The 20226-nt window shown below is 29.5% G+C and overlaps 3 protein-coding genes across 3 annotated transcripts in view; 1 reads left to right on the plus strand and 2 right to left on the minus strand.

Annotated features, from left to right (window-relative positions):
• Positions 1-1020: 1020 nt before the first annotated feature.
• Positions 1021-5832, minus strand: LOC123292460 (tubulin glycylase 3A-like). The gene is made up of 4 exons (XM_044873132.1): positions 4710-5832; positions 4030-4117; positions 2313-2734; positions 1021-2102 (listed from the first exon to the last, which is right to left on the minus strand). Exons 1-4 carry the CDS (start codon positions 5830-5832, stop codon positions 1021-1023), a joined length of 2715 nt encoding a protein of 904 aa, XP_044729067.1.
• Positions 5833-7200: 1368 nt separating this feature from the next.
• LOC123292465 (tubulin glycylase 3A-like) lies at positions 7201-12715 on the minus strand. Its single transcript, XM_044873145.1, has 6 exons — positions 12703-12715; positions 11359-12411; positions 9914-10004; positions 9121-9551; positions 7775-8136; positions 7201-7694 (listed from the first exon to the last, which is right to left on the minus strand). The coding sequence occupies exons 1-6, from the start codon at positions 12713-12715 to the stop codon at positions 7614-7616; spliced, it is 2031 nt and encodes a 676-aa protein (XP_044729080.1). The 3' UTR covers positions 7201-7613.
• Positions 12716-17234: 4519 nt separating this feature from the next.
• The window catches only part of LOC123290888 (serine/threonine-protein kinase 25), a 107077-nt gene continuing 104085 nt past the window's right edge, over positions 17235-20226 (plus strand). Inside the window, exon 1 of the mRNA XM_044871250.1 lies at positions 17235-17400. Coding sequence (XP_044727185.1) covers positions 17386-17400 — 15 coding nt within the window. The 5' untranslated portion in view covers positions 17235-17385. The remainder of the gene's footprint in view (positions 17401-20226) is intronic.

The following is a 20226-nucleotide window of genomic DNA, read 5'->3' on the forward strand; positions in this document are numbered from 1 at the left end:
AAGCATCCAGTCATCAAATAAACCTTATTTTTGAATTTTTTGGATCAAAATTATCTTATATAATAAATTTTATCAATATCGAAGGCAAAAATATTTTTTCGATTTTTTGCAATTTTCTTAAGGGAAAACCCCTTAGAAAAAATCGGGAAAAAATTTTTGTTTCCGATTTCGACCAAACTCTGTATATAAGTTAATTTTGACCCACAAAATACAAAAATTGGGTTTATGTATCGATTAGATGTATGTTTTCTGAGAAAATCGCTCCTTATGTCCAATTTTTAGTTATATCTCAAAAGCCAAGCATCCAATCATTAAATAAACCTTATTTTTGAATTTTTTGGTTCAAAATTATCTTATATAATAAATTTTATCAATATCGAAGGCAAAAATATTTTTTCGATTTTTTACAATTTTCTTTTGTACCCCTTAGAAAAAATCGGGAAAAAATTTTTGTTTTCGATTTCGATCAAACTCTGTACATAAGTTAATTTTGACCCAAAAAATACAAAAATCGGGTTTATGTATCGATTAGATGTATGGTTTCTGAGAAAATCGCTCTCTGTGTCCAATTTTTTATTATATATCAAAAACTTGGATGCGATCATTAAATAAACCCGATTTTTTAATTTTTCCATTCAAAATTATCTTATATTCCGTGGGACTCATCTTGTCAACCGTTAGAGATAGAACAAAATGTTAAAAATTATCCTAGGTGGGTGTCGTCGTTTATATCTGGGGTAGTATTATTCGTTTACAAAATATCATTGATGTGTCTGATCCATAAGATATTTAATCGGCCAGTTCTTGGACTATATTGAAAAGTGTCAAATTTCAAGTAAACAAATTCTAGGTTTTTTTGTGTAATTTAAATAGGTCAATAATATGTTCAATGATTGTGTTAATGAATAAAATATATATTTAGTTACAATTTTTATTATTTTATTTAGTTGACATATACAATATGCTTGCTAATTTTTTTTAAACTTTTTGAAAATTTTATACAACAAAAATAATGATATCTCAATTAACAATGCCGTCAGGTTTTTGATAAAACAATTTCAGTTTATTTCGTCTAAGAGTAATAACATTTTGTTTTTTGATATTTTGATTTAACGTATGACCATCAAAATTCACTTTTGTAATTGGAATTTCTTTATATAATTTTGGTGCATCAACTTGCTGATTGTTTTTTAATTGTAAAATATTTTTTAAGACACAATTCGCTCTACTTGTTGTCTTAGCAGTCTTTTTACTATCAATTGTTGGCTTAGGATGTTCGTTGACAATTTGAGAAGATGGCTCACTTTTTAATATATTTTGATCGCCAGTACTGTTTGCATCCTGAGAACTCTTTAATTTAGAACTCTTTGATATTCGCTTTGTTTTATTTGTATTTTTCGCATGTAAATCCATTTTAGGGTTACACAAATGTAATGGTAATTTCGACACATTAACTAAACTACGCTTGTTAATTATACTACGTATATTCTTTTTTGATGTGGGAAATGGTGATGGTAAATTCATAGTTTCATTCTTAAAAATTAATTGCAATTGATTATTTTTCATGTCACTGTATATGTGTTGGGTCATTTCCATTACAGTTCTTGGTTCCAAGCCGTTACTATCATTTTTTATTTTAAAAGTTTCTTGTGAACACATTAAATGTGCGGCTGTAATTTGATTTTTCAACAAACCGATCTGAAACGATGGTATTGGCTGCAATTCAATCTTTCGTGATGGATCCTTATTTGTTAATTTTTTGACAACATTTGGTTCATAAATAAAATGTGCTGTTTTTTTTATGCGCCGTAAATGTGTGGCGTATTTTCCTTTAGTTGTTTTATTATTTACAACGTCTATTGATTTTATTGGTTTTAAACAGAGTCTATTTGTTGTAAAGTCTTCTAAACCTGGCAATATCATTATGCCAGAATCAGTGAAAACATCGTTTGCTATCATATGTTTCTCAATTTGTATTCCTTTCCCGTCAATACGCAAATCAATTTGATCAGATGAATCTATGTTATGAACTAATGATTCACTAAACACACATGCAAAATTTCCAGTAGATGCTGCTGGATTTTTTCGGGTATCAATGATTACTGTAAAATAATAAAGATAATTACTTTAAAATTCGATCAAGTTCAAGTCGGAATCACGCAGAGAAGATTCTATCAACCTATTATTTATGAACCATGTTCCTGACTTCGAAATGATCATGCAATGTCTTATGCAGACCAACTTCAAAATTTCAATAAATGCTGAGTCCTTTGAGAAAAATTTGTTTATACAAGCTTGCAGAATATAAATACCTTTAATTAAATCCTCCATGCATTTTGGCACTAAATTGGCAGTAACCTCTGTTGAATATGACATATCTGGATAAGAGTTAATTTCAATTAACCACGGTGAACATAATTTATCCAATATAAAATCAGCACCATATAAGTGAAATGAATTTTCACGACGTTTTATATTTGATTCAATTGATAATATACATCCAATAATGCATTTAGACATTTTTGTCAGTATATTTTCGCAACATATACTGGAATATCCATTATCTTGTAAATATTCCTGAAATTTATCACTAGTCCACATATTGTTCTCTGGTAAATCAGTATGAAAATAACAATTTTTATATTTCTTTTGTACAGAATAGTTTGTTAAATGTATGGACTCATGATAGTTAGATAAATTAAATGGTCGTGATGAAAAACGTAAATAATATTCCCTGAAATAAAATGTAAGTATTAATAAAAATTGTTGTTAGTACGGGTGATAGTCAACGATTACTGGCATCACTTTGCATTTCAATATAAATATATAAAATACAAAACATGATTTTAAAGTGAAACTTGGCTAAGTTGTACCCCCATATAAACCGTTTCACTTTAAGATATTACTTTTACTTATCTATAAGTATTTTTGAAATGTTAACTATGACTTTTCTGGGTTCACAAAGGACTAAACGAGATCTCCAAGACTAAACTTGCGTATACTTTTAGGATTTTATATCGATAATGTTTACCAAATAACTTTACTGTAATTTAAAATGCAAAGTGATATCGCTCATCGACTGCACTACTATAAAAATATAAACAAAATATTTCAAAAGAAAGTTAGCTTTATCGTTCGCGAATTAACGCTTAAAGGAAGGTGTTAATTACTTGAAGCAAAAAATAATATTTGATAAAAATTCAACATTATTAGACGGATTTTTTAACTTTGCTTTGATTGGTATCAAAAAGAAGAAATTTGCACACCCGTCAGATTTATTTCTTTCTTTTGGCTTCCCCTCCCTGTACCTTATCCGATATTTTATCGTCTATCATTTTGGTCTAATTTAGAAAACAAATTAACACACAATAATAAGGAAATACAAAAAAAAAAAATACATTCCATGATTGTTTGCTAAAAACTTTATAAGTTTTAAAAGCATATAAATCGATCAAATTGATGTCCAGTTATGTTATCATTAATTTATGAATAACTGATGTTTATTAACCCCAACGTAATAAGGGCGTGTTATTAGATCGCTGCGTGTGTGTGTCTATGGCATCGTAGCTCCTAAACGGATGAACCGATTTTTGGTTTATTTGAAAGGTAATTAAATGGAGAGTGTTTTTAGTTATATTTCAAGAAAAGCGGGTCTATTTAGAGAGAGCTAGCTATAAGGAAAAAACTACATTTGTCGGGGATTTTTTTAATTTTGTAATTTTCAGTTAATTTATTCTTAAATTTTTCTTTAGTTATGTACTCTTAAATTGCATCCAAAATGTCGAACGATTAGACTTATGCTGTTAAAATAATTAGAGCTAATCAAATTTTCTTTATCATCTCAAAGATTAGCTTTTTATAAACACCCCAAGATACTTTCCAATGGCGATAGACAGTCTGAATAGACCATTTCTAACTTTCTTGTCCTCCAAACTGGGGAAAAATGAAACTTGTTAGGATAGTTATGGCATGCTGAGATTGAAATGATAAAGAAATTATGATACATAAGGTGATTATTAATTTATTTACTTATACACCCATATTTCAAATGGCTTTGACTTTATAATAAACCAAATACGTATATCAAACTTGGTATTGTAAATGAGCAGAGGTTGTTCTAAAACAAGAAAAATCAAATAAAAAAGAGCCACTCGTCTACATACTATATCAAACAAATTCATTAAACGCATCGCCCGACAAGTTTGATGAATTTGGCATAAGTCATCAAAACTAGTACGCTATATCAAATAAATTCTATAAATTGGTCACCAACTGAACCTCTTTGGTTTAAAAAAAAACGCAGTCGCCCATTCTGTAAATTTAGCACCCGTTGTAAATTTTTTCTTTGGTTAGAAAAATATAAGTAATGTATAGGAGTGCCAAATTTACAGGTTGACCACAAATTGAAAAAGTTCGCTAGGAATGTTAATAGTCATTTAGAAATGTAGACCATTTATAGAACACATAATAAGGAAAACGGTTCAAGAAATTACTCCCGAGATATTAAGGAGTGATTTAAAAATTTTGTAAAATAAAAATTTCGTGTGTGAAACGCGAAGGTGGATACGTTGAGACAAAAGGAACTGAAGATAACTGTTGTTACTTACGTCAACAATAGTAATTGTATTTGTAAATGCAATGTGTGAAAAATTAATATTCCCTTTATTTTGTTTGATGTAAGAAATCTTTGGGAAACTTCAAAAACTTACCAACATATTTTTGAATGACCCATCGTGTACGTTGGTCTGGTTTTGTCACTAATCTATGTATATCTTTATAACTGGATAACACATGAATGTTATTGCCTCGCGAACCATATGCTGGTTTAACTAGCCACATATTAAGCATTCCATCTAAATGATATTGCGGCCAATATTTTTCCACAATATTTAATAAATCACGAATAATATTCAATAAACTAGATATACTAAGTTTGAAGTGCTTATCAAATAATTTTCCACGATGAACAAATTGAAAACATTTCTCCAAAAACGAATCACAATTATCAAGATCCGTTAATGAATTTGAATCATCAATTTTGTCAATATCTTCATGCTTTTTAAACTCTAAATATTCCATTAAATATTTAATCGCTGTTTCAATTACTTCCATGTCTAACGTTCCATTTTCGTCAAATATGCTACTCATGGAATGTTGTTCAATACGATATTGAAACGTTTTTAATAAGCTCATAGATGCTGTTAAACGAAAATTGTCCTTGAATTCAACAAACTGCTCGGAGTAACATGATGCATAACTACGTGGATACTGTATATCAATCATTGGACTATTCCCTTTCGATAATTCAGACAAGTGTTGTGAGATGAATTCTTTATTTGTGAATGAAGAACCCACACGATTCACTATTGTACTTTCTGGCAGCATATTATTTTTAGTGAATGGAAGACAATTCCAACAAAAACGTGGCACAACATTTGTTAATAAACTTGATAATATATCTGCTTGAACTCGTTCATAATATTCTTGATCGGTACGATCTTCAAAATGAAACTCAGCAAATATAGTATCAAGTTTTGAAGTTAACGATGTGTACGAAATAACATTTGAAACATTCTTTTTATCATTTGCTGGACGTTTTTCTAGCCATCCTCGAAGTAATAATGATCGGCGGATTGTGTTGCATGATCCACTCGCCATAAAAACTTTTCCACGTATTAATGCATTTTCAATTCGTTTCTTTAAATCATTCATACGTGGTGGAATACGTTTCCCTTGAGTTACTATCGTTTGTCCGCCAGTGAGTTTGTTGATTGTTGTTATGTCCAATAAATTACTATAAAGTATATTTTCTGGATAAGATGTGGATACCATGTTTTTACGTTTTTTTAAAGTAATATCCCTGTTTCTGCCAATGTATTTTATTCAATCATTTCGTTGTTGCACTGATTACAGACATTTTTACGTAAAATTTTGTTCTTTTTAATAAAAGATGTGTTGTCAAATGCTATTTCGTACACTTTGCTATTTTTTTGTTTGTTTTGAATCGTTAACATGGTTATGATTTATTTTAATAAAATGAAGTGACATAAACCTCATTAGACCTTTTTCACATTTTTCCTCTTTTTTTTTAAATGAAAGTAAATGTCTTGATAAATGGGCTAATTTTTTCCCCCGATTTTTTTGAAGCCATATGACCGAGAAAAACAGACAATGAAAATCTTTAAAATTCAAATTGGCGAAAACGATCCGGAAACACACGATGTTACACGAAGGTTGATTTGACGTCATTTAAAGTTGATAATAGTGATATATTAATACAACTGTTGACACTGTTTTATTGTTATTGCTTGTCGGATTGACATCACAGATTACGTGTGCGATGGAGCCAAAAAAAATCGTTTTAAAATATTTCAAATATTGTAAATACTTTTTAACAATTTTTTTCATAGTGTTTTTATTGTTAAAAATGCGTAATTTTTGAGTTACAGGCTCTACTCGACCTATATATATTTTCATACAAAATTATCAAAAAGCATTTCTGTTTTTCATGAAAAAGGTCTTTTGGAAGAAATTTATAATTTCAAGATATCGAGCCAGTGCTAAATAAGATCCTCATTCAAGTATAAAGGTAGTAGAAGTATAATTTTATATTTTGTAGATGATTCACGAACTATGCAATTCTTAGCAAGTTTAAAATCAGAAATTTGTGTTTTCTAGTGCGCTGTAACTTTTTTTGATAATCCGGCACATGAATATTTCAAGTTCTGGTAGTTTTTGTTGAAATTTGAATTAGATCAAAAGTTTTAGTTCATTTTCCCTTAACTTCGATTCCATACCGTGTAAATAAGTATAATTTTTTTAACTCTGACCACATTAGTAAGATAACAGCTCCATGCCATGTTAAAATTTTTTACACAAATCGCTCTTCTAGGTGTTTTTGTAGCTAGTTATTTTAATAAAGACCCATAGATTTACAAATACATATTTCATTGGTGATTGAGGTGCATAGTTTTATTTTTACTTTCACCTTTGAGGCGGACTCAAGCTAACACACTGCATCAAAGAGAATAGACCAAAAGAGCTCAAAATTTTAAAATCAATTATTACACTGAATTAGCTTAATAAGTGACTGTAGTAGAGATGCGATGAATTTTGTATGTAGTTTTTTTTGGCCTGTTGTAGCTAAATTTAAATAAAATGTGCTTTGAATACACTAAATACCGTTAGCCACACTTAACATGCGCTGTTATGTGTTTTATTTTCAAATTTGTATGTACAATACATTAATGCAATATACAAATGAAACAATGAATGATTTTACTGATTAAGCTTTGACTTTTGAGTTCGGTCGTGTAGCTGCAGTTCCACTTACTCTTAAAGGGTTAATCACTCCTTTAGAATCAAAGTCTAATCCAACAGTTAAGAAATTATTCAAAAGACTTTTTGATAAATGTGTATGATCATACATTGATCGTATTAATCTTGGGCATGTTGGCTTTTTAACTGTTTTCACTAAATCGTCTGTCGTTTTCGTATTGATTTCTAGATCTTTTTTAGTTAAAATTGATTTGGTGGTTGAATTATGGCCTCCGTTTATACTTTTTGATGACATATAACGATTAATTTTAATTGATTTTTTACTATCCGTTGCTTCAGAACAATTCAATTTCTGCACATTGGACGTCTCCTGTGGTTTGGATGACATGGATCTTTTTAGGATGTTTTTTCTTGAGCTGTTAAATGAGAAAGGGTATTGGATGAATGATTTTGATTTCATTGTTATTGTATTAATGGTAGGTTGAATATGGTGTACCGTTCGATTTTTTCGCACACAACTCAACATTTTCTTTCGACGATGAATTGGTATTTTCTCTGAATCACATGCTTTTAGCATAGTTTTTGATTCTTCTTTCAGTTCTTCAATGAAATCGCCAATAATTGGACCTTGGTAATCCTGAACGCTTGGTGAAATTGATAGTTTTTCAAAGTTCTCATGAATTATGTTCACATTTTCTATGGGTCTTGAATTTTTAAATATTTTCTGGCGTGACATACGTTTACCACGAATTGTAAGTTGCAGACCAAGATATGTTGGTGGTCGTGGACATTGTTGTTTATAAGCCAATTCGAATAATCCAGTATCTGCAGTTGGATCTTCTTTTCGATCAATTACAACTAAAAGACAACACAAACACAAAGAAGTTCTGTTAAACAAGTAATTAAATTATAGGAATAAATTATTATACCATGAGCACAAACAAAATAAAATGTGTTCATCGATGGAGTTAACAAGAGAACCAAGTTAATTTTTTTTTTTAAATTTTTCTCATCTATTTAAAATTAGAATAACTTTCTACAGTTAAATAATTTGATTTGATTTTTTAGTTGATTTCGATTTTTATCAAAAAAGATGGGATTTTCACCAACTGATACGAAATAAAGTCAAATTAACAGACAAGTTTGAACAATTTCATTGAAAATGAACTTTTCTGTTAATTTGACTTTATTTTGAGTCGATTGGAGAAAATCCCATCTTACTAGCATGTATAGAACAGAAAATCGTTATTTTTGGGTGGTTTTCGCACGCTTTCTTAACAATTAACAATCGAGCACTTAAAATGCAACTAGACCAAAAATTTTTGCGGGATATTGTTGAGTTATACTACAAATAAAAATTTTATACATATTCAAAATCTGATTTTTTCATACTTTTCTGAGGGGTAAAATTGTAAAAATCGCGTTTTTTCTAATTTTACGAACATTTTTTGTTAATTTTGACACCAATTATATATAATACCCACCGACAATCTGCACTTTTACATTCAGGAGCATTTCTTAAACGAGATCCTGCAAAAATTTTCTATACGAAAATTATTCATGGATATTTTACCAGGTCTATTTGAACAAGTAGAACTTATTGGCTATGGTTATAAAAAAATCAAATTTATTTAGAGTACTTTTATTTGTGTTCAGAGCATCAAAATAAAGCGTCCCACCAAAATGATGGTAATGGTTATAATTTTTTAGAAGTAAAACTATAAATTTGAAAATTCGAATTCTTTCAAGGTTCGAAATTCATGAAGCGATTCACTTGAAAATTGTATTAGCTATCAGGCTCAATGCTATAGTTAAGATACATTGAATTCAAAAAAGACGTACCTTTAACAACATCTTCCAGACATTGTGGACACATTCTTGCTGTAACTGAAGTTGAACTACTCATATCAGGACTAGAATTAATTTCAAGCAACCATGGCACTAAATCTTGCCCTAAAATAAAATCTGCACCATATAATTCAAAATAATTACCCTTGCGGTCCATATTATCTTGACTGGCCAACATTGCACCAACGATAGCTTCTTTCATAGCGGGATAAATAAAATTATCCCATTTTTCATACTGACCAATTTTTCTTAAGTACGCTTTGAATGTATAACAATCCCACATATTTTCATCGGGTAATTCTTTACTTCTTTGTTGATTATTTTGATTTTTATATCTTTTTTGAATCGCATTATTGGTTAAATGAATTGCTTCGTGAAAGTCGTTTAAAGAAAATAATTGTGAGCTAAAGCGTAAATAACATTCTCTGAAACAAAAAATTTGATCATAAAATTTAAAATTCATAATTTAGGTATAAAACATCAAGATTGAAATTGCAGTTTAAAAACCCATTCTCACACTTAGATGGGAAAATCTTGCTTCTAACCTGGTCGTGTTGAAGTCAAAATAATCCACTTCCGTCAGAAACTTAAAGAGGCTACTTTTATTGACTATTTTTATAAAAAAATTCGCAAATCTCTTATTAACAAATTAATTAATTACTTAATTTGTTTAAACAGATTATATCATCTCATCAGTTTATAGCTGATGATAGCCAGAGAAACTTTCTTTATAATAATTCTGTAGGGATGGGGTTTTTAATTGCAATTGTACCATATATTTTCTTACGTGTACATCCACACAATTAATGGTTGGCCAGATGTTAGTAAAAACCATTGCCGTATGTCGAATTTTGTATCGTAAATGAGAAAAGGTCTTTCTAAAAATCATTAAAAACTATTAAAATATTGTAAATTATTCCACACAATGTTTCTATTCTACATTTTCATTTATAAAACCCCTGGAAACGAAACTTGAAAAAACATTCGTTGAAAATTATTAAATGTGGTTGGTATGAAATTATAGATTGCAGATATACATGGTGTTCATTTCAAAAATGTCCACTCTTGATAACTCTTGAGATGATGTGATTATTGTTTTGAGTGATAACACGTCGATTTAGATATCGACGGGTAAGTTAAAAAATGGTAGGTATAGAAAATTTTAGTGTTCATCTCTTCACCCCACCCACCCCAACTTTGAAATTTAAAATGGTACCCTCTACCTTGTGATACCTCATTTGAAAGGGCATACAATTCTCTCTTCACCCATGATTAAAAAAATGAAATCAATTAATTGGTTCTTAAGATAGACAACTCAAAAGATGGAATTCATACCTCCAATCTTCTGTGTAGTCTATCTTAGAAACTAATGAGAATTGTATGTTCACAAGGCAGATGGGTATCATTTGAAATTTCAAAGTTGAGGTGGCTAGTGGTTAAGAGGTGAAACCTAAAATTCTCTAGATAGGTACCATTTATGAACTTCACCCTCGATATAGAAATCGACGACTTATTTCCACTCACAACAATAATCACATCAGGTTAAAAGTTATTAATGGTGAATACTTTTGAAATGAACACACTGTATACAGATCAACATCTCGAGGCCACTATACCAACAAAACAACATTCTATATTTTATAGTTTCGTAGAAAATCTCTGGAAACTAAATTGAGCAATTTTGTTCCCTGAGGTTTTCAGTGCTTTTCTCCGAAATTGTAAGATATAGGTAGAAGGATATAATTTGATAAATAGATTGGTTTATTATATTCTTATTATCATACTAATCTGATCTGATAATATTAAGAGGATGTGAAGGGGGTCAATGTTTTGTGAGAAATCGAATTTCGCTCTCTTTATATTATTAAATGGGTTTGGTATGCAAATCGGTTACTATAGGCGGACAACTCATAGCTATATTTCAATTTTTAACCAGAGTTTTTTAACCAAAAAAATCCGAAGGCCCATGCTAGCTCGTTCCCATTACAGATATGACCAAACAGTGTAACGCCTGCGTATTATAACCATAGAGTTCACTTAAGGCCAAAAAACTCACAGGCCCATGCTAAAGTGAACCTATTACAGGTATGGCCAACTCATGTAATATCTGGGTATTTTAATTATAGCATTTTAGCAATATACAGGTAAAATTTTTTAAATAAAATTTAGGAAAACATGAAAACCAGCTGTATTTTATTTTTGTTTTTCAATTATTTTAAAATTTCAACTCACCAACATATTTTTGAACTACATATCTGTGTTTTTTTGGATTGCAATTTAAAACTAATCCTAAAATACTTTGATATTTATCCATTATTATGATGCCTTGCCCTCGACATCTATTTCCAGGTTTAACTATCCAAACATTTCGCATCCCGTCTAAATTATATTGTGGCCAATATTGTATCATTTTTTTTAAAGCGTATGTAATTCGTTCCTTTAGCTCGTCGATACTTTCATCGCCAGTTCTATGTAAAAATCGCTTCTTTTGATTAACAAATGCATCAAAAGACGCAAAAAAGTTTTCCCATTCATGATCCCAGACTTTACGATAATCAATATCTAAATCTTTATGTTCGGCTGTTGAAATGTACTCCAAACAACGATCAATTGCAAAATGTACTACGGATATCGGAAGACTACCCGCAATAGATCGTACTGCAATTTCACCATCATGGGTCACCGCAGCTAGAAAATTTTTTAAAAGGCTCATACATGCTGTTAATCGGAAATCATCAATAAATGATACTAATTGGTCCGAATACGATAGATTATAGCATCTTGGAAAATTAATCACAGCAACACCCGGCTCAGTAAACCAATGCATTTGTTGAAGAATTGCGCATAAGCCTTCTTTACTGGTAAAACGTACTTTTGGAAAACGATTTATCAATGCATCACGAGGTATTGCATTTAACCAGGCTAATGATTCTTTTCGGATATTCCAATATAAATTTGCTGGATGCGATTGTAATAATCGTGCTTTTATAGCCATTTCACACTTTTTTAAATGTTGATCTAAGGATTCACCAGCTTGTTGGGTGGGTAAATTTTGAAATAAAGCATCATTCTCATTTCGACTGCTATCATCCAATTGAGTTGAGTCATTCGCTAATCTTGTTGGTGATTTTACTTGGATCTTCTCAATCCATCCACGTTTTAATAATGCACGTTTTACTGAGCGAAAATGTCCACATAAATAAAATATTTTACGTTGTCGAATTGCCTCATCAACTTCTTTTTTTATGGCTGCAATACGTTCACTTGTTAAATAATTCCTATTCACTGATTGTTTAATTTGTAATTTTGTATTTTCATTGCTATTTTCTTCTTTTTCATTGGAGGGTAAACTTGTTGTTTCACAAAATTTTGCAAATGGGAAAGCTTCTTGTAAAATTAATTCGTCAGTAATTTTTTTGGTTTTTAGTCTTAATAATTTTAATTTGACATTATTATTTGTTGAAAAGTGTAATAATTCTCCCGTATTTTCCATCATAATCTAAATTTTTTCTTACTTAACATTTTTTACTATGAAAGTTATTAAAATATCTTTTTTTGATTATTTTTTACTCATACCTGCCTGACTCATTGTTATAAATAGGTATACATTTTTGTCTTGAAATTTTTATTAAAAATGTGCTTTTGAAATTCCACTTGTTACCACGCAACAGAACAACTAAAATCGAAATTTTATCAACGAAATTTATTAAAAACTTTTATCATCACAAATAGTTATTTGTATAATATACACACACGGGCACAGGCTAGAAGTACCTATAAACTGTTGTTCGACGACTGAACTGTAAAGTTATGAATGAGGAAAGTCTTACTTTCATTATAACAGTTGTAGAAATTCTATATCCTTTCGCATTATACATTTTGTTGCATGTGTTCTTAGATGAATTACTCTTTTAACCTAAATTTTCATGCACATCATGTCGTATAAAAATATTCCATTCCTTTTATTATTATACTGAATCAAAGTATTAAAGGAAAATTTTACAGCTCTAGCGAATTTGATACTTTAGCTAATTTGAAAACTTGTATTTTCTAGTTTGGGAATAAATTACTCAAAAATTGGTTTCACCCCTTTGCATGGAATGTAAAACTGGGTTTCACCCCTTTGCCGCTTTGCATGGAATATGATAAGGGTGAGAAATGTTATCACTAAATTTTACATAAAATTTAGAAGCGTACAAAAATTTTCAAAATTAGCTTACAATAAACTTTTTAAGACCACTGGAAAACTTGTTTATTTTTCTTGAAAATGAGCTTAAAAAAGTTTCTGTAAGAGCTTTTTGAGATAAGATATTCGCTTTCCAAGCAAAATTGACACTTCTGTATTTAAAACCGGAAATAATCAACGCACGGCAATTTCTCTGATATTACTCAAAAACTGAAACTTCCTTCTTATAAGCCCTTTTTCCATATTTTAGGCGTTTTTTCACCTGGCCCTCATTTTATGAAAATAGGCGTTATCTAAAATCTTATCGTGCTTATTAGAAAACTTGTAATTTCTAGTTTTGGAATCTATGGCTCAAAAATTTATATGACCCCTTGCCGCTTTGTACGGAGAGTTGGAAGGGTGACTAAGAATGTTCTGCGGATTTGCTACTGTTATTTTAGAGAATTGCCTAGTTGACCAGCATGCGCATTGTGATCAACATCTTTTGGAGGGTAGAGAGAATATTATATTTTCGGCACCGTAATGTTGGGACATTCCGTCCCATACCAACTAACCATATGAGTATTACGATATATGGGTGAACTCAAACACAAAACATATTACACTGATAAACACAAGTTCTGTCCAAGAAGCATGAGTTTACTTTTTAAAAGGTTTATGACGTGCTGAATACAAATCCGAGCAGAAAATTACTTCAGCACAGGAAAAGAGAGGCTTCCAATTTCCATATGAGAAAATTATTACATAGTGGTATTACGGAATGTCGAATATAACCCAAAAACGGATTTTTCCCTTGTTGAGGTATAAATATTTCGAAAACTTTATGTATTAGAGAAATTCTGAATGCGATTTCGAATCCAGCATCCAAAAAATTATAAGAAATGTTCATCAAAGTGACAAAAAAAAATCAAATTTTGTTGAACAGTGTCATTAGATGGTACACATATTTGCGACAATTGGTAAAAATAAGTAGTACTTTCGTATTTTCTGGAGACAGGTACCAACATATCACCTTGTGTGCACTGCGTACAATAATCCCGGAAAATCGAATATTGTTATAAAGCATAAATGCAGAATGCCAAACAGTTTATGTATACATATTTTTAGTTTAACGACCGACCTAGTTTAATAACATTTATCCTAGTTTAATAACATAACCATATAAAATAATTAGGTATCTATAAACTATCTGAACAATTTTCAATAGTAAGAGATGCCTTTAACAACTTAAATGGTATCGTAGCGTAGGTAATTAATTGATAACAAAAGATAAGTTTTAATTTTCTATTTTGTAATAATTAATTTCACTCAAAAGTTTTTTTATACCATGTATATATGAAATTTACATAGTATATTAAGTTTAGTCCAAAGTTTGTAACGCCTAAAAATATTGATGCTATGAAAAAAATTTTGGTATAGGTGTTCATAGAATCACCTAATTAGCCCATTTCCGGTTGTCCGTCCGTCTGCCCGTCTGTCTGTCAACACGATAACTCAAAAACGAAAAGAGATATCAAGATGAAATTTTTATAGCGTACCCAGGACGTAAAAAGTGAGGTCGAGTTCGTAAATGAGCAACATAGGTCAATTGTAAAAATGTTCCTTTTAAAAAAATAAGCAACTTTTGTTTGAAACATTTTTTTGTAAACATCACTGTTTACCCACGAGGGTGCTTATTAGGTGCAAATTTTATAGTATGCATTAATATGGGAATATCAGTGTGTGTGTGTAGCTATTTAAAAGTGGATATCTTTTTTTCTTTACATGACGACAAAAAACAAACGATTGCTTCATCAACACAGTTTATACATGGTATTTCAACAATTAACTCAGTCAATTGTTTGTTTTCACTTGTGTTTAATTGAGATTACGATTATGTTTATTCATTTTTAACATGCAAAATATTCATTAACATAATACATAATTCATAAATAAATACCTATAAATTATGCAATCAAAATTTATTCTTAATTTTGCTTTTCTTACCCAAATCACTTAAATTTGATCCCGCTTTTTATACAAGTATATGAAATATATCAAGGTATATTAGTCCCAAGTTTGTAACGCTTGAAAATATTGATGCTACCAACAAAATTTTGGTACAGGTGTTCATAAAATCATCTAATTAGTCCGTTTTCGGTTTCTGTCCGTCTGTCTGTCTACACGATAACTCAAAAACGGAAAGAGATATCAAGTTGAAATTTTATAGCGAATTTAGGACGTAAAAAGTATGGTCGAATTCGTAAATAAGCAACATAGGTCAATTGGGTCTTGTAAGCCATTAGAGATAGAACAAAAGTTTAAAAATAAAAAATGTTCCTTATAAAAAATCATCACTGTTTACCCATGCGTAAATGAGGAGCAAATTATATAGTATGTATTATATGGGCATATCGGTAATATTTGTATTTGCTAAAGGATTTCTTGGACATGCTGTATATTAAGGGAGGGCATACTTTAAAAACACATAAAAAATTATACTTTTACACATACAAAATTAAACTTGTACTCCAATGCGAGACTATATGTTCTACTTAATAGGTGCTCTGATCGGATACATTTCAGAGGAGGCTAAATTTTTTGCATTGACTCCCCAACCTTTAATTACTTATCATTGTGAAAAAAGTTATTTTTATTTCAATTGAATTTACAGTACTAAACAAATAACCCTCCTTTGATACGAACATTTAAGTTAGATTAGATTAGTCATCTGAAATTGTTATGATAAGTAAAATTGGCATTACATTCGGGAGACTCTCCTGTGGAAAACTTTTAAATCTTGAATGCCCCCGACTGTAATTTCGATTTTACTTATCAAAACAATTTCAGATGAAATTATTTTCTTATGGTAAACCGTTAGCGATAGATTAAAAGTTTAAATGTTAAAATGTTACTTATAAAAAATAAACAACTTTTGTTTGCAACAATTTTTCGTAAACATTATTGTTTTTTCGTGAAAAAGCAAATTAGGGCAAAACTTTGGTGTCCATTTTCTACAAAAAAAAATAAAAGATAGAGATGAAAATTTGTAGGTAGCTTCAACTAGTGAGCCTTACGAAAAATTTGCAATTCTAACCTTTTTACAAAACTAGCCAAACCGAATTTTTTCAATTTTTGCAGTTCAATTTAAAAACTATGAGCTTTTTACATTTGTTAAACTACTATCATTTTGAAAGTATAAGTATTATGAAACAATTGGGCATTGAGGCGAATTCGATACTTTACTAGGTAGGTTAAATGCTATTCATATTAATATTTCAATAAATAAACTTTTATCTTTTAATTAATGTGGCTTTTTAAACAGAAGAATAAGTAACTAATATTAATCGTAGTTCAAGTTAAATTTTAGATGTTTTTAGCATATGTTCATTATGTTGACTTGTATATTTGAGGATATTGAATTTATCTTCGATAATAAGTTTTTCATTTGTATTAAAACAAATATAATAAATATAACTGAATATTAAAGACCGAAATCTTTTTATTTTGTAATGTTATACTGTAAATGTGTATTAAAATTCCCGGTCAAGTATGATATCATACAAATACTATATCGGTAAGTTAGTGATTGATAAATTTAGTTGATATGACAGTCAGCGCACCATTTACCAACAAAGCAAAATGGCTCCATACAATGTATTCATTTCAATGTTGTGTTTAAAAATTATGTAAAAATCATAAATACATATATTGTAAAAATATTTAAATTGGTATTTTCGTGTTGAAATAATTCAAATGAAATTGATATAAATGTGTTATTTTATACAATATTGTCAATTGATTTTGTATACTGACACCTGAGGAATGTTAACTTTTAGCCTGATTTCTGATCGAATCAGGTGTTATTACAATGTGTGTATAAATATTGTGTTGTAAAAAAGTGTTAATTTTTTTAGTTTTATTTATTTGTTAAGTGTTATAAATTTTTTTTTCAAAGTCGTGTGTGTCATGTTCAATTTTCAAGTGACTCAATTCTTGTTATCTTTTTCATTTTACATTCTTTTTTAAGTTACAAAAAAACACTTGGGAAACTAGAACTACTATTTTTCTTGCCGGTTTATTCATTTAGAAGTATGGCCTTCAATGAGGTAAGATTTTATTTCCTATACATAATATGTTTGATTTTTAACAGTTTTGTATTAAAAAAAAAACATAAGGCGTAATTGAAATAAGGTGGAATATTTTCTATATCTATACTAGATAAGGAACATTTTTAATCTATTATTAGATGATTTCTATTTCTGAAGATATTTTAGTATTAGTAACTTTTATAGTATTAAATAATTGCTATGAAAATTTATGCCATATATTTCTACAAAATATTAAAATTCAACAAAATTGAAAAGTCTTGAAAATTTGTCACTCGCTATCAGTTAGTATAAACAAATTACTTCTAAAGTCATTATAACCTATAAATGTAGAAATAGTAATGGAATTCTACTGTCAATGTTCAAATGTTTATAATAGGGTTGCCGGGAATATTTTTGTACGTATATTTTATAATTTACAACCGATGAACATACAGTAAGACATATATACTTGATATTTAGGGCCGATATTTATAAAATAGCATGGAATTTTACGGGGAGCCAATTAACAATGAATTTAATTTAAGTTCCCTTAACAGTAATCAATATGCTATAAAACGTGTTATTAAATAAACAGGTGAAAATAACAGTTTAACATAGGAATATGGTAAGTTTGACAGATTAATAGACTAGTTGTAACTATACGGATTTCTGTACGAACTCCATCTAAAAGGTAAGTTACGTTTTCCCGTATAACTTTTTTGGAGCATTTGTTCGGTAAATAACAAAAAGTACTTTTTATTTTATAGAAAATATTTTTTGTTTAAATGACTACCTCGTTGAAATTAATACAGGTTATAAAAAACCATATCTAATTTGAGAAATTTTGTTTGGCATTAGTATCTAAAGAATAAGGTTTTTAAAATTAACGAAACCCTAATACTTTGATCCATACATCGACTCACTCTCCGTTAATTTATCATAATATACTTTTGGAAATTTGTTTGACTTGTGAAGGTGACTTTGAACCTTAGATGCATAGGATCAATATACCAATTTTCCACTTTTCTAAGCAATGTGAAAAGGGTTGCCGAACTTTCAATTGTTTTGTGTTTCTGATTATTAGATTAGTACACCATAGAGAATCCGAATGAATTAATCGCTAAATAGTCAGGGCAATCGGATAATAATTTTGGTTTATTATTTTCAGTTTTATAACTAGTCGGAACTTTCGGTAAATAGGTTTTTTTTCGATGAAAAATGACATTTAACTAGAGTTTGTACTAGGTTTGGCTTGGGTATTGTATTTGATCATCGTCAATCCGGACATTAGTTGTTTAGCGAGCCCGTAACATCGTTGTATGCATGATTTTGTGTGAATGCTCTGCATTAACATTTGATTTTATTGTTAAAATATTTCAAACAGATGAAAATATTTTATTTAACATTTGATCATGTGTTAACTTCATACAGACGGACTTGTGTATACTGTGTATAGTTTACAACATTTAATACGTCTGGCGTTACTCGTAAACAGGTACATTTTGTAATATGATGTAACTGAGTTGTAAAAAATACCGCTAGTTATTGGTTTAACTTGCTTTACTTGAGCATAAGTATGTAAGATAAGTTACACACAGAGATGTGTGTATTTTATTCAATGAATATAAGAAAATAGGTACTTTAGCTCTTTTGTGTATAATATATTCTCATTTCTTCATTGGTTAAGAAGATTAGTGTTCAATAAGCGATAACTATTCTTATTTTATATAGAGGAGTCTAAAATTAATTGTAAAAAATCAATTTTATTGTATTTATGAAACAAAAATATACAGGGTTAATTATTATAAGGTTTACGAAAAAAAGTTATTCTTTATAAAAATCTCTGCTTTCGAAAATATTAACATTCATCTATATTCACTTTTGACATCGAATGTACTGGGTGTATACAATTGAGAAAGTTCTATAGGAATGTTAATGAACAGTGGAACAGATATTAAAGGAAACGGTTCAAGAAATCACTCCCGAGATATGTAATAGTATATTTAATCAATTTTGTAAAAAGACAATTACATGTATGGAACACGAAAGTGGATACGTTGAGGCAAAAACTAACTAAACTAACTGAAAATCTTCTAAACGAGCATTAACATTCCTGTCAAATTTTTTCAATTTGTGGGACACCCAGTACATTCGATATCAACAGTGAATAGCTGAATGTTAATATTTTCGTAAGCTAAGATTTATGTAAACAATAACTTTTTTTTCGTAAACCTTATAATAAAAAAGTTTTTCATATGTAGCCAGCTTAAGTACACCCTGTATAAGTTTGTATATTTTTATGCTTTATTTTTTTTATTCTACGATATATTCAGTTTTATTAATACAGCTTCGGAAAAAAATTTGAAACCGAACAACTATGGTGGATATTATCTTAAGGAGACAGGTCAATACTTAATTATTCTATTTTATTTCATTTTTGTACCATAAATTGCATAATATTATCCGTGAAAGCTTCTTTAAAAGCTATGTCTATAATTATTCTGATTACAATGATTAAATTTAAAAAAAAATTCATAGATTATAAACGTTTTATCGACACAGTTTGCCACGTTGGTGACGTAGTAAATTTATTGTAAAATACAAAGAATATACAGGCACTCCTAGCAGAAACGGATTAAGAAATTTTGCGCAAATTTTTTTAATTACTGAGTTATAAGGTCTTTATTTCTTAGAACCTGTAAAATCGCGTTGGTTGCTCGGAGCAGTTGTCCGATTCGAGCTGCCGTTGTTAAATAAGTACGTAGATACATTCTTCATAAAAGCACTTTTCTAAATCACCAGAATACATCGTTACTAACATTTGCTCTGTTTTGAACTTCTTCA

This window comes from Chrysoperla carnea, chromosome 1 (genome assembly GCF_905475395.1).
Source record: "Chrysoperla carnea chromosome 1, inChrCarn1.1, whole genome shotgun sequence".
NCBI classification, from domain to species: domain Eukaryota; kingdom Metazoa; phylum Arthropoda; class Insecta; order Neuroptera; family Chrysopidae; genus Chrysoperla; species Chrysoperla carnea.

Bases quoted from the DNA above. Each gene is read 5' to 3' on its own strand.
- LOC123292465 (XM_044873145.1), bottom strand. The intron at 9,552-9,913 runs GTAAGAAAATAT...TTTTTGTTTCAG, and splicing joins TTAATTGTGTGGATGTACAC to AGAATGTTATTTACGCTTTA. The intron at 7,695-7,774 runs GTACACCATATT...CTCATTTAACAG, and splicing joins GTGTGCGAAAAAATCGAACG to CTCAAGAAAAAACATCCTAA.
- LOC123292460 (XM_044873132.1), bottom strand. From the start codon at position 5,832: ATGGTATCCACATCTTATCCAGAAAATATACTTTATAGTAATTTATTG. The intron at 4,118-4,709 runs GTAAGTTTTTGA...TTCTTGTTTTAG, and splicing joins GGTCATTCAAAAATATGTTG to AACAACCTCTGCTCATTTAC. The intron at 2,735-4,029 runs GTAAATAAATTA...ATTTTATTTCAG, and splicing joins TTTGAAATATGGGTGTATAA to GGAATATTATTTACGTTTTT.